Source organism: Tenrec ecaudatus, chromosome 15, assembly GCF_050624435.1.
Source record: "Tenrec ecaudatus isolate mTenEca1 chromosome 15, mTenEca1.hap1, whole genome shotgun sequence".
Taxonomy (NCBI): Eukaryota; Metazoa; Chordata; class Mammalia; order Afrosoricida; family Tenrecidae; genus Tenrec; species Tenrec ecaudatus.
Genome location: NC_134544.1, coordinates 53,979,269 through 54,003,775, shown reverse-complemented (window position 1 = coordinate 54,003,775; position 24,507 = coordinate 53,979,269). Strand labels below are relative to the sequence as shown.

At 40.6% G+C, this 24,507-nt stretch overlaps 1 protein-coding gene and 1 non-coding gene across 3 annotated transcripts in view; one reads left to right on the top strand and one right to left on the bottom strand.

Moving 5' to 3' along the window:
• The window catches only part of RBBP8 (RB binding protein 8, endonuclease), a 71,902-nt gene extending 51,216 nt beyond the window's left edge, over positions 1 to 20,686 (top strand). For both annotated transcript variants that reach the window (XM_075532710.1, XM_075532711.1), the window contains exons 10-19: positions 2,458 to 2,570; positions 4,672 to 5,554; positions 5,633 to 5,759; positions 9,227 to 9,315; positions 9,713 to 9,830; positions 11,618 to 11,761; positions 13,868 to 13,934; positions 14,576 to 14,672; positions 17,544 to 17,685; positions 20,288 to 20,686. In XM_075532710.1, coding sequence (XP_075388825.1) covers positions 2,458 to 2,570; positions 4,672 to 5,554; positions 5,633 to 5,759; positions 9,227 to 9,315; positions 9,713 to 9,830; positions 11,618 to 11,761; positions 13,868 to 13,934; positions 14,576 to 14,672; positions 17,544 to 17,685; positions 20,288 to 20,385 — 1,878 coding nt within the window. In that variant the 3' untranslated portion in view covers positions 20,386 to 20,686. The remainder of the gene's footprint in view (positions 1 to 2,457; positions 2,571 to 4,671; positions 5,555 to 5,632; positions 5,760 to 9,226; positions 9,316 to 9,712; positions 9,831 to 11,617; positions 11,762 to 13,867; positions 13,935 to 14,575; positions 14,673 to 17,543; positions 17,686 to 20,287) is intronic.
• Positions 15,357 to 15,488, bottom strand: LOC142428453 (small nucleolar RNA SNORA49). Its single transcript, XR_012780352.1, has one exon. It is a non-coding gene; the product is annotated as a small nucleolar RNA SNORA49 (small nucleolar RNA).
• Positions 20,687 to 24,507: the final 3,821 nt, after the last annotated feature.

Here is a 24,507-nt window from a genome sequence, read left to right as displayed (position 1 = left end):
GGGAACTCCAGAAATTATTGCCCTGAGATCATCTTTAAACCATAAGCCAAAAATTTCCCATAAATTCTTCTTAAACCAAACATTAATTTAGCCTAACTTATTAAAGGATAGATCAAGAGGCAAGAAGACTGAAGAAGAATCAGTGTATTTAATTGTGGCGCTGGAAAAGAATATTGAAATTACCAGGGACTGTTAAAAGGACAAAGCAATCTGTCTTAGAAGTAAGGCCAGAGTGCTGCATAGAGGCAAAGATGATAAACTTTGCCTTACATGCTTAGGACTTGGTGTCAGGAGAGACCAGTTCCTGCAGAAGGGCATCATGTTTGGTAAAGTGGAGGAGCAGTTAAAAGCGGCAGGCCCTCACGGAGATGGATTGACAGCGTGGGTGCCACAGTGGGCTCAAGCGTGGACACCATTCCGAGGATGATGAGGCACAGGGCAGTGTGTCATTCTCTTGTGCGTGGGGAACGAACTCTATGACACCTGACAGCAACAGTAAAGAATCTGCTTTGAGCACCAACCTGTATTAAGACTTATCTATACAGAATCAAATTGACAATAGCAACTGGACAGAAGTACATAAGAAACTTAAAGACCAGTGTGCATGTTAATAAGGGAGTAACAACTCAGAAAAGCAAGGTGAAAGTAGTTGTACAAATTGAATTTAATCATTGTCATTGAATTGTACATGTAGGAACTTTAGATTTTCCTGTGTAGATTCTCAGTTTCTAGAAAGATGAGTATTTTATTATAAAAATGTTAAGATAGTAATGATAACTTACAGGGTTTGATTCCCCCTCTTCCCCACTTCATTATATCAGAACAAAACCCCAAGCCCATTGCCATTGGGTCAGTTATGACTCCTAGTGACCAGAGGGTTTCCAAGACTGTAGATCTTCACTACGAGCGGAGAGAGCCTCATCTTTCCCTCACATAGCAGCTGATGTAGTTGAACCCACTAATTGGCTTATCCTGCATCACCAGTAGGGCATTTTGTTAGCTATTCAAAAGAAGAGCATCCTGGTTTTTAAGGATCACTCTGGCTTAGCTTCTTCCAAGACAGATCTGTTTGTTCTTTGTGCGGTCTAGTACTTTGAATATTCTTCACCAGCACCGTAATTCAAATGCCTCTCAATTCTTCAGGCTTCCTTATTCAGTATCAGACTTTCACATGCATCTGAGGTGATAGAAAATACCATGTTTGTGTCAGGAACTTTCTATTTTTCTTTCCTTAATTCCCTAGGAAATAGAAGACTTAAATTCTTCAATTGTTATGTGTTTTTAGAATATAATTTTAAAACAGTGTAACTTTGCTCTGGTCAGTAAATGTTTATGTCTTAAAATTGTCTTGCCCTTCAGTTTTTAAAACTGAATTGGCTTTTCATTATGTTAAAAGTTTTGTTCTTCCTAGTTTCAAATCCATTTTTCAAGTGATAATGGTTTTGAGCCCTTAAACTTTAAATGCATATAAATAATTTCTAAGTTGCTCCTACACATAAACCTGGCAAGTCATTGGTTTACATTGTTTTTAATATCTTTCATAATACATTCTATTATGGGTATATAAAACTAGTATCAAAATTCAACATAATTAACATCAATATAAGGGAACAGTGATCTCTGTATTAAGGGAACTGATATATCTAATACTTGCTTCTCAAAGTGATTCAGAGGCCAACAGATTTACATACTCTTGAAGGTTAGTAGAGATAATCTCGTACCGTACGCATACCTGGTGAAAGAGATTGTACAAGATCCCCAGTTGATGTGTGTATTTTAACCTTTTGAAATTCATCTGCACTATAAATATACAAGACAAAACTCACTGCCATCGAGTCCATGTTGACTCACAGTGACCTTAAAGGACTAGGTAGAACTGCCCGTGTGGCTTTCTGAGATGGTAACTCTGCTCGGGAGAGTGGACAGCTTGTCTTTCTCTCAGAACTATACAGCAAGGCTTCAAAAAGTTTGTGGAAATTTTCTGTAATGTTTTCATTTTTCTATAAACTTTTTGAATTGCCCGAGTATCTGTTCCCTCTACTGATGTTAATAATGTTGAATTTTAATATTAGAGTTTTATATACCCAAAATAGAATGTAATATGGAAAATATTAAAACATTGATGCTTTTCAAAAATATATAATTCAGTAACGTTTAATACATTTACAGTGTTTTGTAACTACAAAGCATTTTCTTCATTAATACAGAAACTCCATATCCATTAACTCAACAACCTCTCAACCCATAACCTCTGACAACAGTTAATCTGCTGTTTCTATGAATTTATCTAGTTTGGATATCTTATAAAAATGGAATCGTGTACAATAGGTGATCTTTTGTATATCACTTCTCCTTAGCATAGTATTTCCAAGGTTCATCCATGTTGTAGCATGTGTCAGAACTTCTTAAAGTTGACTAATCTTCCATGGGTGTATGCTTCATGTTTTACTGCTGAAGGAGTCGCAGCGGCCCCCGAGTCCTCTGGAGGATGAGTTCTACCGCTGTCTGGAAGAAGGTCACAAGAAGCAGCCTTTTGAGGAGTCTGCAATAAGTAATGGAGATGGCTTAAGGTAATTTGGGGCACTTTGGTGGTTTTTATTTTTAAATAGCTACTTGTGAGATCGACTACATTGAGTTCATAAAGTTTATTATTTTGATTAAATTTTTATTAAAAAATTTTTCCTCCAGCTTATGGCCAATTAGAACTTTTTCCCTCCTAATAGTAGAGTTTAGTGGTTGTTTCTTTTAGATACATTTTATACTTTTATCAAGTAACAGCTAGAGTTCCCAGACCTGTTGTTCTGCCTCTTTAAAGACCAAGTCTTTGCTTCTGGATTTATATTTCCTAAGTAGTTTCAAAATCTAGATACGGCACAAATGCATCTTTAAGCTAACATGAATTTTCAACATCTTTACTAATTTCAGAATATTAATTATTTAGTAATATGTAAGTTATGTAGTGTGTTGTTATTTCAAAGAGCTTTTGCTTTTAATACATATATTTTATCCCTTATAGTAACTTAATCAAAATAGCATTTATTACTCCTTTGTTGGTTTTTTGTTTGCTTGTGTTTTGCTTATGCACAGTTCCAGAGGTTAAATGTCTTCAGTAATGCCACACAGCTCTCATATGTTAGAGCCAGAATTCTTAATCCACCCCATGTTTTTAAACATAAACCTACCGCTCATTACACCTCTCTCTGCTAGGAAGCAAGCTGCGTCTTAATTTCTCTTTGGTTCTGTAATGTAAAAGCTTTGTTTTGTTTTGTTTTTAAAAATCATTTTATTGGGGGCTCGTTCAATTCTTATCACAATCCATACATATATCCATTGTGTCAAGCACATTTGTACATTTGTTGCCATCATCATTCTTAAAACATTTGCTTTCTACTTGAGCCCTTAATATCAGCTTCTCGTTTTCCCCTCCCTCCCCACTCTCTCTCCCTCCCTCATGAACCCTTGATAATTTATAAATTATTATTATTTTGTCATATCTTGCACTGTCCGACATCTCCCTTCACCCACTTTGCTGCTGTCCATTTCCCAGGGAGGAGGCTATGTGTAGATCCTTGCAATCGGTTCCCTTTTTCTACCCCACCCTCCAGGTATCGCCACTCTCACCAATGGTCCTGAAGGGATCATCTGTCCTGGATTCCCTGCGTTTCCAGTTGTTGTCTGTACCAATGTACATCCTCTGGTGTAGCCAGATTTGTAAGGTAGAATTGGGAAAAATTTAAGAAGTAGAGAAAAGTTGTATGTTTCATCATTGCTATCCTGCAACCTGACTGGCTCGTCTCCTCCCTGTGACTCTTCAGTAAGGGGGTGTCCAGTAGCCTATAGATGGGCTTTGGGTCTCCACCCTCCACTTACCCTCATTTACAATGATACGGTTTTTTGTTTTTTGATGTCTCATACCCGATCCCTTCAACACCTCGTGCTCACACAGGCTGGTGTGCTTCTTCCATGCGGGCTTTGTGGCTTCTGAGCTAGATGGCAGCCTGTTTATCTTCAAGCCTTTAATACCCCAGATGCTACATCTTTTGATAGCTGGGCACCATCAGCTTTCTTCACCATATTTGCTTATGCACACATTTGTTTTCATGATCATATTGGGAAGGTTATGATTTTTTGTTCTTTGATATCTAATACCTGATCCCTTCGACACCTCGTGATCACACATGCTGGTGTGCTTCTTCCATGTGGGCTTTGTTGCTTCTGAGCTAGATGGCCGCTTATTCACCTTCAAGCCTATAAGACCCCAGACGCTATATCTTTTGATATCCGAAGAGCTTTGTTTTTAAGACAAAGATTTGGAACAACAAATAAATTTGATTTACCAGTGGAGTTTACTATAATACAATTTTTCATATTGTAAAATTATTTAAATCACCTAGGTAAAATTGGTAAGAAAATCATGGTATCATCTAGATAAAGTTGGTAAGAAAATCGTGGTATTGAGACACACGTTGCCGCTTCCATTTTCCTCTTTTTTTTTGGCAGGCAAAACCAATAGCATTCCTTTCTTCCTCAAATTTTAGTTAACTTCTGCCTTTAGTAGATAGATATGACCTTACTGTTAATAATTCTGTATTAAATAATGTCTAATTATGTTTTTCTTTTAATTTTTACTTTGTTTAATAGGAAATAAGTTTCTCATTCTCCTGTGTTTAGATTTTCAGAGTCTACTGCTAAGACTTCTCCCCAGGAAGAATCAACGACTCGGGCATCATCGCCTGTGTTTGGACCCACTTCTCATGTGAAAGTTAGTTTAGGTTTGAATTCAAGTTTATCCCCTTCTCTCCTAGAGTTGGGGGGGAAAAAACATCTGAAAATAACACCTTTCAACAACATTTCTAATCCTAGGCCAGAGAAAATTAGATCAAAATCTGAAAATAGTGGCCTTTTCACACATCCTGATGTTGGATCTAAAGAGAACATGATCGTTAGCCAGTTATGTTCTAATAAACAGATGCTTGTACTTAAGCGTGTCAGTGAGCCTGTAGGTACTCAAGACAGCACTGATCATCGTAAAGAGAGCGTTGCTGATAAACCTCTAGTACCCTGGAAACCGCTGGGAAGCAGAACATCCAAAAGGAAGAAACCCGAGGAAGAAAGTGAGCATGAAATAAGCTACCCCCAAGCTTCTTTTGATAAAGAAAATGCTTTTCCGATGGATAGTGATTTTTCCAGCCACAGAGAGTATGTGATGGATAAACCTCTGGATCTGTCTGATCGGTTTTCAGCTACACAGCGTCAGAAAAGTCAAGGAAGTGAGACCACTAAAAACAAATTTAGGCAAGTGACTCTTTATGAGGCTTTGAAACCCATTCCGAAGGGCTCGTCCTCAAATCGTAAGGTCTCGAATGGGAGCTGTGCAGTGCCCCAGGCTTACCCAGAGGATCCCTGTTTGCAGGAATGCATGCCCCAGGCTTTGAGGCAGCCCTCTCCAGACGAGAAAATACCTTTACCAGTAAAAGAAGAAAACTCTGTCTTCAAAATCCCTCTACATCCACGCGAAAGTTCGGAAATCCAGAATCTTTGTGATGACATGAAGGTTTGTTTTACGTGTACTTGGATTTTCTAATGAAAATGGCTGTGTTCACCTGGATGTTAATAATTATTTTTATCTTAGGATGCTACTTCTCATGAGTCACTGAAAATGAAAACCAGGACCACCCAAGGAGCATGTGAACTTACATCAGTTCTTCAGTTAAATCCATGTCGAATTGCCAAAATAAAGTCTCTACAGAACAGCCATGGTATGTGCACTGGGCCTGTCGTAGTCATTCCTTTCTGGTGACTTGAGGTATTAGGGGTGTTGCTTGTAGACCTTGTGTAGGTTAAATTGTCTGGCAGGGAGAGTGTGATTTCTTCCTGTATATTTCTTTGTTTACAAGATGACTTTTATTTCCCTTTACCTGTGGTTTTCCTACGCTTATGTGCTTTTTGAAAAATGAATCAAGATCTTTTAAAACCTACCTTTATATGTGATTGTGGAGTTTATTTTATGTAACTGTTTCTTACTTAAACTCTATAGAATTATAAAGAATAAAAAGTAGATCAACCAAGACTTATTCTTTAGCCCATACATGACTTGTACTTTTTTTCTTTGCTTTTACTTACACATCTGTAAACACATGCACATATACATCTATGTAGGAGTTTAAACTTCTTTTATGAAAACATTGCTAGCTCTAATAATCTTTAATAATTTAGCCTTTGTGCTTGAAAAACCTGTATTTTTCTCCATTTTTTTCTGGTGTCGATCATTGGAAAATTGTCCCTTTATTAAATTGTTTACTTCCTTTTCTTTTTACAGAAGCATATTCTTCAGTTGTTCTTCCAGCAAGGGTTTTGGTGTTTATAGGAAATATTTCTGATTTCTGAATAACTGTTGTTCCATGTACCCTGCCATGACCAGTGTAAGGATTACAAAGGACCTCTTTAACTCTCCACGGTCTACTGAGACTTAAATTATACACTGCATGTTCTGTACTACATCATGTCATTTTTGCTTTATATCTGTATACATTAGAAACTCCTTCAGACAATTACTTTAACTTTTAAAAAAATCATTTTATTGGGGGCTCGTACAACTCTTATTACAATCCATCCATCCATCCATCGTATCAAACACATTTAACTCTTTAAGAAACATTTTATGGAGATAAGATTTAAATACCATACAGTTAGTGGTTTTAGCACACACACAAGGTTGTGTAGCTGTCACTAGGGTCTTGACGTTTAGAGCATTTTCAGCACCCCAAAAAGAAATCCTATATACCCTTCACTCCCCTCTCCCTGAGTCCAGCCCATGGCAACACTAAACTACTTTCAGTCTCTACCTATAGATATGCCTAGTCAGAACGTTTTATTTAAAATGGGATCTTGCAATATGATTGTCTTAATTAACTAGTGCTGTTATACAAATAAGAATGTATTTTCTGACATCTCCGAAGTATAGAAATGTGAATGAGGGTCAAATTCCAGGCTCCGTCTTGCCCCTTCCTGCACTCCTGCCCTCCCTCTGCCATTGTGGCAGGAAGGCCTGGTCTCTTTCTGGCTTGCGGTTGCACCTCAGCAGCCATTACCATGTCCTCGCTCCTCCACTCGTGCTCGCTTACTTGATTGCTCTCTCCACCTGCCCTCATATCACTCGAGATTGATTTAAGACACACCTTTATACTCATGCTGCCTGTGAACATAACCCAAACCTAACCAATCCCAGTGCCACTGGCTGGATCCTGCACAGGGTTTCTGCGGCTGTAAATGTTTACAGGTGCAGATAGCCTCATCTTCCTCCTACAGAGCTGCTGCTGGGTTTGAACCTCCAGCTTTACGCTTACCTGGCAGTAGTGCCAGGGCTCCTTAACCACAAGTATAGAAGGTAGGATTTGCAGCACATAATTTGTGGGGGACACAGTTCAATCCCTAACAGTGGTCTTTGGTGACTTCTTGCACGTAGCAAGTCTTTCATTCATAAGTTGATGGGCACTGTAAATGGTTTCCATCATTTGGTTACTATGAATATTGTTTCCATAGCTTTTTAAAAAAATTTTTATTGGGGGCTCATACAACTCTTAACACAATCCATACATAAATCAATTGTATACATTTGTACATTTGTTGCCCTCATCATTCTCAAAACATTTGCTCTCCACTTAAGTCCCTGGCATCAGCTCCTCATTTTCTCCCCTCCTTCCCCACTCCCCCCTCCCTCATGAACCTTTGATATTTATAAATTATTATTTTGTCATATCTTTCCCTGTCCAGTGTCTCCCTTCACTCACTTTTCTGTTGTCTGTCCCCCAGGGAGGAGGTCACATTTAGATCCTTGTAGTCAGTTCCCCTTTTCCAACCCACCCTCCCTCTACCCTCACAGTATGGCCACCCACACCACGGGTCCTGAAGGGATCATCTGCCCTGGATTCCCTGTGTTTCCAGTTCCTCTCTGTCCCAGTGTACATCCTCTGGTCTAGCCAGACTTGTAAGGTAGAATTGGGATCATGATAGTGATTGGAAGGAAGCGTTTAGGAACTAGAAGAAAGTTGTATTTTTCATTGTTGCTACATCGCACCCTGACTGGCTCGTCTTCTCCCCGAGACCCTTCTGTAAGGGGATCTCCAGTGGCCTACAGATGGGCTTTGGGTCTCCACCCCACACTCCCCCCTCATTCACTATGAGAGGATTTTTTGTTCTGATGATGCCCGATCCCTTCGACACCTCGTGATCGCACAGGCTGGTGTGCTTCTTCCATGTGGGCTTTGCGTACAGGTTTTATGTGGATGTGTGCTTTCCTTTATCTTGACTTATACAAAGGAATGGGCTTTCTGGACAGTCTGATGATGACTCAGTTTAGCATGTTGATGAACTGCCAGGTTGTTTTCCAGGGTAGCTACACCCATTTCCATTTCCACCCGCAGTGAGTGAGTTCCTGTTTCTCTGTGGCACCCACCACACTTGTTATCATCTGTCTTTGGGCTGTGGTCATGCTGCTAGTGGGTGTGAAGTGGTGACTCATGGTTTGGATGTCTAATGAGCTAATGGTAGTTTGTGTTTCTTATTTGGAAACTATCCAGATCCTTTTCCGATTCTTACGGAGGAAATTAGCCTTTTTATTTGAGTTGGGAGATGATATATTGTAGATCAGTTCTACCTTAGACTTAAGATTTATTGACATATTTTCTTCCACTCTGAAGGTCCTGTAGTATTTTCAGTAGTTTTATGGAGCCGTAGTTGGCATCGCATACAGTCCAGCAGTTCCAGCACAGTAAGAAGGGTTGTGCAGCCATCACCACAATCAAATCCTGGGCATTTTCTTCTTATTCTACCAGTTGCTGTTGACTCCCCGTATTCCCCCAACCTCCCCTCCAAGCCCTCAGGTGATTACCGACCCTGATGCTGTCCTCATGGATCCAGCCACCTTGACTTCCCTGTACAGAGAAACGTATAAAACAGTGACAAGAAGGAATCAAACACCAGTGACTGAAACAAAAGTCTCGATCAAAAAAAGAATTATTATTTAAAAAGAATAAATTCAAAAGGGAGATCTAATGACAAGAACCACGGCTGCTAAATCCACCTTGCAATGCTCTCACATTCCTTGAACTCTGTGCAGTGAAGATTTCCCAGACACCGAGTCCGCATAAAGACCCTGCAAATGAGAGGAATGACAACTGTAGAAATAAGTGTTTTTAATTGTTTATTTGTATCTTCCTTACTTAAGATGTATCCTTTGAAAATGTCCAGTGGAGTATGGATCCCGGAGCAGACCTTTCTCAATATAAAATGGATATTACTCTAATAGATACAAAAGTAAGTTATAAAGTAAAAGTAAACTTTCGTGAGTTGTTGATCAGTCTCCTCTTCTGATTAATTATCTGACTTAATAGAGTTACTAGAATAATATGTACCAATTACTATTACCAATTTCTATGTACCAATTACTAGAGTTACTAGAATAATACGTACCAATCAAGAAATCAGAATTAATGTAAAAAAAATGTGACCCTTAGTGTACATTGATGTTTACTACAGCATAGCAGATGCCTCTCCCTTTCCTGGGGAGCAGTTCTTTCCCTAGACTTGAGCAGAGCTAGTGCAGACGTGAAGCCTAAGTTTGTACCTGTTCTATACTGAACAAGGGAATCAAAGACTGAAAAGGCATCGTTGTTAAGCTTGGATTTTGTGTTTTGGTTTCTGTTTTTCTTAGGATGGCAGTCAGTCAAGATTAGCAGGAGGAGAGACTGTGGACATGGACTGTACATTGGTTAGTGAAACTGTGCTTTTTAAAATGAAGATGCAAGATCAGAAGGGAGGAAAAAGTCCAAGTAAGAATCTAGTTTTTATTTTATACTTTTGTAGTTTTAATAAAAATGTGGACAGAAAGGTAATCGTGATATCATTGTACTGGTGAACACAAATAATGTCTTCACCATCAACTTGTTTGTAGTTTCTTCTTGTTAGTGTTTAGTTTCTCTTAATAAAGCTGTTTTAAACGAGAAGGAAAACTGGCTTTAACTCAAGTGAATTTTTGTTTCGGAAATAAGGTAACCTTTCCTGAAATAGAGCCTCTCCTTTGTGTGCTGTTACCTATGATTGTGTGCACAGTGGAGTGACCCTGTGTCGTTAGAGCCCCACAGCCTAAAGCACTCACGATCTGGCCATTTAAGAAAAAGTGTTCCAATCCCTAAGTTAAACTCCACCCCATCCCCCACTTACAAAGGACATAGCATAGAAATAGGATTTACCAGAGCAACTGGATGAGGGGGAAACATCGGCAGGGTACTGAGTAGCAGTCACGTCGACTTGTGTCCTGGTAGTCAACTCAGATTGATGACCTCTAAGCTGAGTCCCTCTGCCTTACTCTTCTCTACTGAGAAGGGGGTAAGCCCCATTAGAACTCTGCAGTCCTCTGTTTTATGAGAAACTGTTGCTTCTTTACCTAAAGCCGATTTCCCCAAAGGGATGAATGCAGTGGAAAGATTTTAGTTGGCGCTACCTTAGCGACAGCGTTCCTAACCGCGAGTCCTACCAAGTGCGAACAGCGTGGCTGGGAATAGTCGCCGTGCATCCCATACGTATGAAGGGCTCGGACCTGCACGTGGAGCTGCAGTGCTAAAGGAGACGTTCCCAGTGACCGTGTGTTAGCACTGGGGCCGTTTGCACCCAGTGGGCTTCCCCAGCTCTCTGCTGAATATTCGGCCCTATCCTCTCTCCAGCGAGGAGCCCTGGTGGTGGTGTGGGTTACATGTGGGGCTACTAGGTCGACCATTCAAAACCACCAGCCTTTCTGCGGGAGAACGATGAAGCCCACAAGGTCGATACTCTGTCCTGTAGGGTTACTGTGAGTCAGAACCAACTCTGCTCTTCTCAGAGCAGAGTACTCAGCATCCACTCTTCCTCTGGCTTCTTTTGAAATCGCCTGCTGCTCCAAGTGCCATACGTGAAGCAGCTTTAATAGTCCCTGCCTGCAATTCTTTATCCTGCTGTGAAGAACTAGCCGTGGGGTCAGCAGCTGGATTCGGAGATTGGGAAGCTGGGACCTGTTAAAAGGGAAAACCTTTATAGAGATGAATTGTCGTTCTAAACTATAAAACTTGAAAAGTATTCTTCTTAAGAGGGTACTTTGTTCCCCCCCCCACCCCCCACTATCGACTCCTGAGAAAGTTTTTCTTGTTTTTATAGAAAAAGTATGCCTACTTTGGTTTAAAATGTATCTAGTTGATTCTAGGAAGCCCAGAGTTTCCGAAATGTTTGAAGCAGCTGGAAGCAAGATTAGAATGTGGACTAACAAATGAAGGTTACAGAAATAATTGGGGCTAACTGAGGTATTTGGGGAATCATTGCTATATAGCCAATCACCCAGTAACTTAGAGGATTAAAACAAGAATCGTTTTTGTTTGTGCATAGTTCATGGCATAGGAATTAAGGAAGAGGCATGATGCCAAGTGAGAACATAGACAGTAACTGCCCAGATTTGGGGCTTTATGCTAGCTGAATTTGTCTCACCACATGCACATCTGAATAGTTTTGTGGAAAGTGCTGAGTTTGACATCAATGTTGACAGAAAGGGGAAAGCTCGCCTGTTGCCGTAAGCCAGTGTTCTTTGATCTAGGTGAAGAGAGAAAAATGAACGATAGCTTGGAAGACATGTTTGATCGGACAACACATGAAGAATACGAATCCTGCTTGGCAGATAATTTCCCTCAAGTAGCGGGTGATGAGGAAGAATTGCCAACTACTCCACAGAAACCAAACAGTAAGGATGTCTTTATTTTGAGAGTGAGACTGAATTTCACTGAGCTCAGTAAATTAAGTCATCAGGCTAATTAACCAAGATTTGACAAGGTATATTATTAGCAAGAAAACTCCTTAATTAATGATTGTACAAACGTTTGTGTTTTTAGATAACTCTTTTAACATTTAACATACAAATGTAGAATTTTATTCCAAATTCAATTCCTTATTTTAAAAAAATTTTTATTATAAAGAGTTTACAGAGCAGTTTACTGAAAAGTTTTCCCATTCCACAATTCATGCTGCTGATTGCAGTCCCATCCCTTACCAATCTTTCCCAGTGTATCCTGTTTTTAATCCCACCTTCTTGCTTAACCTACCAAGCTTTGCCCATGGGTAAATGCTGTCGTGTGATTTCAGTGGTTGACTAGTCGCAGGTGTGCGTTCCTCACAAGTGTTACTGTTGTTACCTTGTAGACCTGCCTGTTGTTTGACTGATGATTGAGGTATGGGGGTGAATTCATTCACAGATGAAGGGCCATAGTCTCAGGGGTTCACCAGTCTAGGTGACTAGTAGTAAGCCTAGGCTTTCATGTAAATTTGTTTTTAACGGTAATTTTTAAGACAATTTCACTTATAGATGCAAATGAACTCAATAGATGCAAACGAACAGTTGGGAGGGTTTTCCTTCCCTTTCACTGGTGCCCCATCTTTTATAACCACAGCACATTCATCACAACTAATGGGTTAAAGTTAGTCTAAATTCTTGCTAAGATCTTGGATTCACATTGTGAGTGCAGTCAGAATTTTCAGTCTTGTGCGTAGGCTGTTACGTATTAGTTAAAATGAATGGACTTTTTGCTGTAACGTAGTCTTTCTTGGTTAGGGTTATTGTGTATTTCAATCGGGTTTTTACGAATGACAGCCCTTAACACAGAGTGATGACATTTTCTACTTGGTTTATGGCAAAAACTTGATCAAGTAAATTTTGTAATAAAACAATTACCTGTTTAAGTTTTCTTTACAAAATTTATTCCAAGAAGAGCCTTTAGCAAATTGGTTTCATCTCCAAGAAAAAGAAAATTGTTTTACAAAGACAGAATTACTAATTTCTGCCCTTTTTATTTTATTGATTTTTTTTAAGTACATACAGTACCAAAGTTTCTTCTCAGTAAGCCTTTGTGACATTACTGCATTGTTCTTTTGATCGCTGGTAACTTATTCCTAGTGTGTCCCCAAGACTCTTTCTCTTTCACATCTCCTTTTTTTTAACAACTGTTGGTAGTGCCTCTGAACAGATGGCACCAAGTACGCATCTGCAGGTTTGACCTCCGAGTAATTGCTCAGGAGCCCTGGCAGCACAGTGGGAATGTGCTTGGCTGCTCGGGAAAGTTGCCCGTTAGAATACACTCCTTCTCACAGGGGAAGACGTGGGAGCCTACTTCTGTACAGATTCCAGCCGTGGAACCCCCCCGGGCACTGCTACGCTCCACAGCAACCAGCTTGGTTTTTAGGATGGCCTGTTTCTTTCTTTCCAGCACCTTAAACATTAGCCAAATTCTGTTTATTTCCTACCAAGTAACTCTTGATACTTTATTTTCCCAATCACCTAGGTATATAATTTGGGACTTATTGTCCACTATTTTACTTTCTTTTGTTGGCCCCTGTTCTCACATAGTCCTGCGTAACCTTTTCCCATTCAAAGAAAAAAAAAATCCCTAATTCGCTGCCATTGAGTCAACTCTGGCCCATCGCAACCCCATAAAGCAGAACTGACACTGTCGTTTGGGTTTCAGAGGCTGTAAATCTTTGTGGGAGCAGAAAGTCTCCTTTTTCTCCCTCTGAGTGACTAGTAGATTCAAACTGCTGACTTGGTGGGTAGCAGCAGCCTAATGCATAATCCACTATAGCACCAGGACGCTTTATCTAACCTCAGAGGAAGGAGAACATTTAGAGACCATCACATGCTCAGTTTTTGGTAAATCAGACTCCTCATTTGAAGACAGGGAAAGAAGTGCATACAGGAAGTTAAATCCCGCCCGCCTATGCCTAAATTATGAAAGTCAATAGAAACGGAAGCTTGTCACACTAAAGTGGTACACTCAGTTCGTGTTTATTTTGCCTCCAGGTAATGGTGATAAATGTGATAAAATCAAACAGAAAGCTTTTGTGGAGTCCTATTTTAAGGATGAAAGGTAAGTTGGTCTCGATTGATACAGCAATGTGAAGGGAAGAACAGAGCATCCGAGAATCTCTGTGTTATGTTAAATTTCTACTCTAGTTACAATAAGATGAATATTATATTTAACTTTTTAAAACAAAATTTGAAAAATTCTCCCCCCCTTTGTGGGCAGCAATAATAATTATTTTCACCATTCTGTTGAACTTTGGGATTTATTAAATTCTACACTGTAACTTTTGTATAAGTGGTGACTGTGCCTTAGACTGTACTTCAGGATTCTTTCATGAGGACTTTTAACCCTTTAAGACAAACTTGTGAGTGACTGGATTTTGAACCCTCGTCCTGCTTCCAGCCTTGGGTACCACGAGCAGACTCCACGACTCTCAGTCATGTGCTGTGATTGGTGTCCCACAGACTTTGCGTTAGCAGCAAAGCACTAACCGTCGTGCTATCAGGGGTCTTTGGCAAAAAGTAATCACTCACATGTTTGATGAAGAATAGAGTAAGAAATGTTTGTCTCTCTAATTGAATAATCATTTCAAATAAAATGAATTAATGTTTGGGGAGTATTTTTCCTCTCAGCTTAAATTCTAAACCAAATATCTTTGTATTTACAAGTGGATTGATTTGAATTATAATTCATCTTTTACCCAGGGATACTAGCATACAAAATTTCCCTCATATTGAGGTAGTTCGGAAAAAGGAAGATCGAAAGAAGCTACTTGGACACACATGTAAGGAATGTGAAATTGTAAGTAAAAATGTAAAGGCTGTCTAGTTATTTTTTTAATTATGACTTTAAAGGCCATAAATTCATACTTTAAAAAGTCCTACATATAAATCATGTTTGTTTCTGGAAACCTAGTTTGAGCCAGAAATAATAGGAGGACTGTGTAGAATAAACAGACTATGACGTGAGCGAGAAACAGATGAAAACGAAAGCTCTCAATTTCTCTTAAAATTTCATTAAGTGAATCTGGTGCCTAAAGTCTGGTTCTGATGACCAGATTCAGTCATGGATGCCGTCTTTCTTTGTGTACTGGTGTTTGTCTTATTTCCCTCCTTGTGTTGTGTTACAGCAAACACTTTTAGATATATACTATCTGGGGAAGACTTTGATATTTCAAAAGTAAACTTTAACATTATTTATACAAGTACTCTTGGAAAATTAAGCACACTTGTTACAGTTTTGTTTTGCTTCCCTAAATAACTGGTATGACCATATGCCCTGGCTTTTCCCCATTTTTTTCCTAAATAAAGTATGATAAATAGGCACTGGTTCATTGTGGGGGATGTAGATGGGTGGGAGGGTGGCTGGAAGATCACAAATCAATCTAGGTCCTATCCATTCGCTATCAGATGAGTCTCTGCAACAATTTACCATATGTACCCGTGGATCAGCTGAGTTTTTCAGAACTTTTTTTTTTTTTTTTGCACTGTTAGCTCCATGTGTAGGCCCCAGAAGAAAGTGGGTTCTTCCTGGGGAGGGACATGGGCTTTCTTATTTACCCTCAGGCAATGGCCGGGCACTCCACAGCTAGAAGGCCCTGGAGTAAGGCTGAGGAAGTTCAGAACATTTTAAGGCAGTTTTTGTGGTAAAATTAGATGCCTGGTTGATATTTGAGTCAGCTTATACTCGAGTATATATATGGCACTTCCTCTTTTAAGCATTCTATTTAACAACTCTGGATGAGAAAATTGTAACTAAGCACAATAATGTTTCCTGAAAGTTCAAGGGAACTTCAAAAATGTTTATCTTGGGGAGAGAGGGGCAAAAATGAGCTGATGCCAGGGGCTTAAGTGGAGAGCAAATGTTTTGAGAATGATGAGGGCAATGAATGTACAAATGTGCTTTACACCATTGATGTATGTATGCATTGTGGTAAGAGTTGTATGAGCCCCTAATAAAATGATCAAAATTAATAAATTTTAAAAGTTTATCTTTTAAAATAATTTTTCCATAAACTATTTGAAGCTCTCTCATGATTAGATTTTAATGCAGGTAAACATTTGGTAAGAAATGTGCTCTTATGCACTAACAATGGCATGATGAATTTTGAAAGTAGTTTGGCAAACAAGCAAAATCTTCTACATCATGAGTTTTTATAATTGATCAAATTTATCATACATTTTTAAGGAGCATGAAGTGGCCCTCCAATGACTAATTATAACCATCACTGTTGACAATCTGGAACTAATACTACCAGTTAGGGAAAAGCTCTTGTCCTAGAAACACTGTTGATTTACCTCTTTGGGAGTCGAATGACCCTGTCACAGGGATTTCTCGATTCATAACAGTAAGCAAAATTGCAGTTATGAAGTAGCAGCAAAAGTAATGTTATGGTGGGGGGGGTACTGCAATATGGGGGTACTGCAATTAAAGGGTCACGGCCGAGAACCACTGCTCTAAAATCTTCTCGTGTTACTATGTTATTTAACTGCCCCCAAACTATTATTTGATACAGTTTATTCAGTTGTAGTTGTTTAAGTTAAGGAATGAGTCTTCCCCCTATTACTCTATCAGGATGGAAATGACAGTCCCCTGTATTCAATAGCCTTCGTGTGCTTACTATTTGTAAAGCTTTCCCAGTTTCTGCTGTATTTGCCCTCCTGCAAATGTAATCAGCATCTCAAACATCACATGCTCAAAAGCAAATATTTCTGCCTCTAATTTCCAAACCTCACGACTGTATGTCACTAATGGCAATTCCACTCTGTTTTTCAGCCTGTTTTCTAGTCCTTTCTCTCACATCCCATAACCACTCAGTCTGTCAGCACGTCCCATTGGTTGTGCTTTCAAAACTTCCCGTGTGCAGCCATTTCTCATGATCCCAACACTAACGCTCAGGACCAGGAAGGAGCCCTGGTGGCGCAGTGAGTTCCATGTTGGACTCTTAACCACAAGCGGTTCAAACCCACTAGCTGTTCCGAGGGAGAAAGATGAGACTGTGCTCCCGCACAGTTTTACAGCCTCAGAAACCCACCGGGGGTTCCAGAGAGGAACGCCTCGTTCTGCTGCCGTCTGGGGTCACTTTGAGTCAGAACTGTCTTGCTGATGTTTGAGGTTGAGTGTTTTTGATGAAAGACTAGGTAGGACTTTGTGAGAAATCTGCTGCAGGTTTGCAAGGCTGTAAATCTTCACATAGAGAGGAAAATCCCTTTGAAACACACATTATATATTCTGATAGCAGTTGAGAGCAGTGACAGGCAAAGTGCAGCCTCTGAATTTTTGTTTCTGGTCTGATAGAGATGAGAAGTTTTAATAGGGGGCAGAGAGGGGTTCAAAAATTTAGCAGAGAAACTCCATTATCTTTTCATTCTAATCTTCCATGCGTTTTTTGAAACCACCGTATGAATCAGCTGTATCCCTAAATCACTCTGTCAAGTTCATTTGACTTCTCTTTACCATGCAAGGCTTTACTGATGAAAGTAAGTGTGTGGCTTTACATTGTGAAACAGACCAGCACTGGAGCTGATCATTGGCAGTATGTAGAGTTACTGTTCGCATCAACATGTATCATTCCTTAGAGTACTGTAATACACACCTTGCTTAGCTTCAAGTTTATAAGTAGCATAACACACCATTTATTCTTCCTAAGTAAAAAAATGTTTTTCATATTAGTATTATGCAGATATGCCAGCAGAAGAAAGAGAAAAGAAGTTATCTACCTGCTCAAGACACCGCTTCCGCTACATTCCTCCCAACACACCAGAGAATTTTTGGGAAATTGGTTTTCCTTCTACTCAGATTTGTATGGAGAGAGGTGAGAACATCTATAGACAAAGGTGGCAATTGATCATTTTAAATAGTATAAGAGGGTAAGTCAAAAAGTATTGCCTAAACCAAACATGCTGCTGCAGTATCAGACAAAACGTGAAGTGCAGTGTCTCAGCCTCTCTGGGCGATACCAGACAGATCTGCACCCTTCTGACCATACTTTTGCCTTCTCTCCCCCTTCCAGTGGGTCCAAGAGTCAGTGAGGCAGTCCCCTCGGCTGGGGCACGGCAGCAATCGAGGGGCTGCAAAAGCACGGGTTACGGGCTTAGTGCCAGAGTTTATCATTGTGGGGTGGGGTAGGAGCTAGTAATTTTTCTTTTCTGAAAAGGGGGCGGTAGGCCAGATAAATTTGTGAACCTATGATTTACATCATGTCAGAATGGCAGATTTGGCATCAGTGGACTCAGATGTGTCTCTGAGTTCAGAGAGCACAAAGACACTGGAGGGGCAGAGGCAGGGCTGGAAGGGGACAGGGAAAGTTTCCCAACAAAATTCTCAGAGGCCATCCTTGCTGCCCTTGCAGTGTGAGCAGGTGCATCGTCCACCGGAGAGAAATTCCTCCGTGTGCAGCTTCCCTGGCCTTTTCCTCCCTGGTGCAGTTCTTCATTTTCTCAGAACTCTGTAATAAGCCCCAGGCCCCATGTGTGTCCTTTTTCTTTTTCTTTTTTTTTTTGTGTCCTTTTTCTTAAATAAAATACAACTAGATGACTCCTTTGGAATCTCAAAAGCCAGCCATTATAGTCTTCTAAGGTGACCTCTCTGCCTTGAGTTTTCAACTGGTCTAGTAGATCAAATTATTGTCTTGATTTGAATTTTTGTAACACCCTAATGATACAAAGACAGGTATAATATTAGACCATGCCTCTGGCCATCCACTGATCACAGAGACATGTTGATACAGGTTTTATTTAGAATAAAGCTGTTACGCTTGTAAGTAGTCAGTCCTCTTTTGGCTCACCCTCATGCAATCACATGGATCAGCCAAAGCAGCCCTGCCACTGCCCTACGCCCTGCCTGCCACCAGACAGCCGGTGCTGAGAGCTGTGCCCTCTGCCTCTCCTGCCTGCCGACATCCCAGCCATGGGCCAGTGCTGCAAGAATCTGCGCTTGGGCTCTTTAAAGCCATTAGGGGGAAATAATAACAAGAAATCTGCTTCCCCTTCAAACAAACAAGGCTTATGAGACTCAGATGTGTCTACAGTTGGACACTGTCCAACAGACTTTTAAGTGGCACGTACTTTAATAATAACTTGAAAAACAATTTTAATGCATAAGAAAGGGAATATCGTAGCTAAACAGAAATGTATCTTTAATTCTAGTATGTATTTGCATATTTTCTCCATGATCTTTGCACTCAATTCTAATTATATTTGCTCTAAGAAAAAAGCAATTCCAAATTCAAACCATTTATAGAGAGCCTTGTTTATTACATCTTAAACCAAACAAAGACAAATCATTCTGATGCGGGAGACTCAGCATGAAGCTCTAATGGTGTGCAGGGATTCTCGGTCACGTGGCTCATTAAAGAGGACACGGAGAACAAAGGAAATTACCAGTCATGGTGGGTGGCATATCAATTCGGCATAGTCGCAGGTGGGACTAGCAAATCAGGCAAAGGGCCGTACTGTTGTAGATTAGAGAAGCCTACAAGATTGTTTCAGGGCCTTGCAACCACCTTGGCCAATGTGTGACCACTGATCAGGTGGCCGTAGTACCCCAGTGTGGAGACAGATGGTCAGGCTTGTCTTTGTAGGCACTGTACCTCTAGGTGGGCTCAAACCTTCAACCTTTGGGCCAGGAATTGAGTGTCACCCCAAACTATAATGAGGTATAGTAACACAGGATACAGATCAGATTATTACCATCTGGAATTTCAATTCAGGTTTGCCACCTTCTGGTGACAGTTCTCCAATGAGAGTCGTGATGGTTAAGCTGTTTGACTAGCAGTGGGAGAAAAGCTTCCTCACGTTCAGAGAGGGCTCAGATGTTTCGTTATAAAATAGTATCTGCAAAAACGTGAACTCTCTGACAGCTATTGCCAGATTTCCACTTTCCCCACTAACCGGCTAGGTTAAGTCTTGACATGATAACTCTCTGCCTGGTCGACCACCAGATAGAAGGCTGGGAAAGGGGGTTTAGTAAGCACCCGGAATGTAGCACAAAGGGGAAGGGTTCCTGTTTAGCTGTTTCACCCGATGGGCATCCTTTGGGGAAGTAGAATAGGAAAGTGCTGAAGGGTTCTGGTTCTGGTATTAGATCTTGAGGAAAGTCCCAGTTCATCCACTCCCTAGGCTGTTAACCTGGAACAAATTATTTAACCTCCCCAGGCATAGTGGAAGTTTTTTTAAAGGGATGTGAGAGTTATATGATACTATATGAGGAAAGCGTTTGACAAATGTATGCTGCTATTGTTTCTGTAAAGAAAGGAACATCGTCAGTAGTGAGTTCGTTTGTCATCATTACACCATAATAGAAGAATCATGTAAACTTAGAGGGCGTTAAGTAAGGCAAGGCTTTAAGATAGATGGTGAAGGAAATGTATGTTGCAAATAACATCTAAATTGGTGATTGTCTCTTTTCCTTTTAAGGTTACATTAAGGAAGAACGTAATCCCTGTCCTCGTCCAAAGAGACGGCAGCCTTACACTGCAATGTTTTCTCCCAAGGGCAAGGAGCAGAAGACATAGAAGTTCAGGCACAATCACCATAGAGGACTTTTTTCCTTTTAGTTATTTATAGGTAAAGTTACTATTAAACACTGATTTTCTAAAATCTCTGTAAACTGACTTAGCCATCAATTTTGTATTGAAAATGTTTGTAAATGGCATTTCCCGACCACACAAACAATTATTTAAAAGGTGGATGCGTTGATACTGTACTTTCTTGCTTTTCGCACCTTTGAAACAGTAAGGTGTTCTCATTTTGCACTCTTAACTTAAGAAGTGTTTATTTACTTTGGTATTACCCAATTACAGTTTTGAAAATATCGTTTTTGTCTGTGATTTGTTGTCTCCGGGGCTTCTCTTTCCACTTTCACTTAGTACTTGCAATACACAGCGACGTCATGTGAGTCCCTGTAGATAGAGCGTTGTTGTTCATCTCCCCTGTGCATCACACCATGTTTGGCGTTCAGAGATAATAAGAGGAAGGGATGAATTTGAGTAGTCATCTTAACGTTCCAGCTCCTTTTCTGTTCAGTTGAAATGAGGAGTACTGTTCTGTAGAAAATTCCTTTCTGTGTGATCACCGATATCCAGGTTTTTCCCCTTTGCTATATAACAGAAATTGACACAGTTCTATGATCTGATCGTAATACGTGTTTTCATCATACTTTTTGCCCATTGAGTTCAGTTGTGTTATTTCTCCTGTTGGACTTCTGTCGTAACCTTCATCAAAATTATCGTATCTACTCAAATATAAGCTGACCCGAGTATAAGCCGAGGTACCTAATTATTACCTGGGAAACCAGAAAAACTGATTGACTCGAGTATAAGCCTAGGGTGGGAAATGCAGGATGTGAATTAACACAGAGACCAGAGGGGAGAGACGGAGCGCATTCACAGACACATCCTTACCAGTTCAGCTGCCGGCGTAAGTGAATCACTACGGGTGCTTCTGCGAATTGGAGCCATCCACGTCATAGGACGGCTCTGATTGGTTAGATGTGAGTAAACAAACATTCAAAGCCCTGCAGTGTCAGCGGGCTTTGAATGAACAGCAGGGGAACAGCAATCACCCGGGAGATTTTACACCTCGCTGGGGTACCACTAACCCGTGTATAAGCCGAACCCGTTTTTCAGCACATTTTTACACAAGTATTTACGGTAATTTCTCTAATTTGGGGACTTTCTTTCTATCTCAAGCAGTGGTCCTCAACCTGTGGGTTGCAACCCCTTTGGTGGTCAAACAAGCCTTTCACAGGGATCGCCCAATTCATAACAGTAGCAAAATTACAGTGATGAAGTAGCAATGAAAATAATGTTTTGGTTGGGGGTCACCACAACATGAGGGACTGTGTTAAAGGGTCGCGGCATGAGGAAGTTGAGCCCGCTGCTCTAGAGCCTACCGTCTGAGTCATTAAAGTGACTGCCCACACTGAGTCCTCGTTTTTGGAGGACTTACCATCATCTCTCTGAATGTGTATTTCTCTTTTATTCATTACTTGACAATATTATATAAACAAGAGTACATGACACCTCACCAAAATCCAAATCACTTCATCAACGTACTTTTTCTTCTTAGAATGTGTGCATTCTCTTAGCTTAGAGGTTGAGCTTCCTTGTTGACCATGCTTCCCATGAGAATAAATGGCGGCAGCTTGTGTTCTCCACTGTCTGGGAAAGAAAGGTACTTAGAAGAATATCTAGTACATGGCAGGCACTTAGGAACATTACTTGACTTGGTGTTAATTGTGAATTTCTCACAACTCATAGTTTCTAACTCTACTTTTTCCTCCCTTCCAAAATTGTATGTCCTGTGATTGATTTTTGTTCTCTGTTGGTAGTCAGCTAATCTTCCAAAAGTAACCTAGCAGCCTTTCTTGGTCACTTATATGCTAGGGGCTGAGCTAAGGCTCTTCACCCAGACTTTTTAATCCTCAAAGAAACCTGTGTATTATTGTGCAATTATGTTAAGCTAACAGATACAGTAGGTTAAACAACAAATGACTGGTTCTATTTTTCTCACTTGGGTAAGTCTGGGCATTAGTTATTCAAAGTTGGTCATCAACTCCATGATGCCCTGAGGGACTCTCGTATCTTTTAAGACATAAAAATGGAGGCCCGGATTGCCAAGAGTCTGAGAGACTACCTGGATCTGAACAGGGCACCACGGGCGGTACAGTTAGAACTCACCACCGGTAGATTTTGCTTTTTAAGTGAAAGTCTAAGTAGAGACAGGGTATAAGAGATTGTCTCTCTGATAGCATCTTGGCAGCTACCAATCCCATGTGTAGTGAGCATGTTTAATTATCAGCTATTAAACAGCAAATAAACACTTTTTAAAAGGATTGACAAGTTGTCTCCAAAGGAGCAACTAACTCTTAAAACACAGACCTCGGGATTTATTCTGTGCTCTGTTGCATCTTTTATATACACACAATCTTAATTTTGAAAAATGTACTCAAGAATTAAGCATTTGGTTCAACACAAGATTTGATTTAACACAAGCATTTGACTCAACACAAGAACACTTTGTTCTAACAATTTGCGGCAGTCTGAGATACTCACCTGCCTGGCACGATTGCTGATGACAATGGGTGCACAAGCAAATCTGGTGAAGAAAGCTGATGGTGCCCAGCTACCAAAAGATATAGCACCTGAAGTCACTGAAGACAGTGGGTGCACAAGCAAATGTGAAGAAAGTTGATAGTGCCCAGCTACCAAAAGATAAAGCACCTGAAGTCTTAAAGACCTGAAGATAAACAAACAGCCATCTAGCTGAGAGACCACAAATCCCATACGGAAGAAGCACACTGGCCTGTCCCGACTCGATAGCTGAGGACAAAGTGGGTGCATAAGCAAAAGTTGTGAAGAAAGCTGATGGTGCCCAACTATCAAATGATACAGCATCAGGGGTCTTAAAGACTTGGCAATTAGGCGGCCATCTAGCTAAGAAACAACAAAGCCCACACGGAAGAAGCACACCAGCCCACCCCGACACGAACGCTGAAGACAAAGCAGGTACATAAGCAAAGGTGAAGAAAGCTGATGGTGCCCAGTTGTCAAAATATATAGAATCTGGGGTCCCATAGGCTGGAAGATAAACAAGGGGCCATCTAACAGAAACAAGAAAGCCCGCATGGAAAATGCACACCAGCCTGTGAGATAACAAGGCATCGAAGGAATCAGGCATCAAAGACAAAACAAAAAACAGCATTGTGAGTGAGGGGGAGTGCAGCGTGGGGACCCAGGGCCCATCTGGGGGAAATTGGACATCCCCTTGCAGAAGGGCTGCGGGGAGGTGACAAGCCAGTCAGAGTACAGTGTAGCAATGATGAAACATACAATTTTCCTCTAGTTCTTAAATGCTTCCTCCCCCTCCCCCACTATCATGATCCCAATTCTACTTTACATATCCAGCTGGACTGGAGGATGTACACTGGCACAGATAGGAACTAGACATAAAGGGAATCCAGGACAGATGAACCCCTCAGGATCAGTGGTGAGAGTGGCGAAATCGGGAAGGTGAGGGAGAAAGGGGGAACAGATGACAAGGTCTACATATAACCTCTGTGGAGGACAGACAGCAGAGAACTGGGTGAGGGAGACATCAGATGATGTAAGATATGATAAAATATAAATTATCAACGGGGAGGAGAAAAATGAGATACCAAGGGCTCAAGTAGAAAACAGGTATTTTGAGAATGATGACAACATGTACGAATGTGCTGGACACAAATGATGTATGTACGGATTGTGAAAAGAGTTGTATGAGCCCCTAATAAAATGATTTAAAAGGAAAAAAAAGACATTTGAAATATAACTTGTCCACTATATCTTCGAAGCCTAGCATTTTAAGGGGTATAACACAGTTCCTTTTGCTAAATTAACACTGCTAGGATGATTCTGCCTAAGATGGAAGTGTCTTTCTACTTGGGCCCTGAGCCATGCACTGAAACCAAAAATATGCAACAGTGTCTGCCATCACACCAGCAGAGGCCAGAAGAGAGCTGCTTTTTGAAGAACTAATCAATTGAAATAGAGGCTGAGTGTTGTTGCTATCCTTAGATGCTGTCAAGTCAGTCTGATTGTAAGTGATCCTAACTTACAACAGAGACAAACACTGCCCCCTCCTGTGCCTTCCTCACT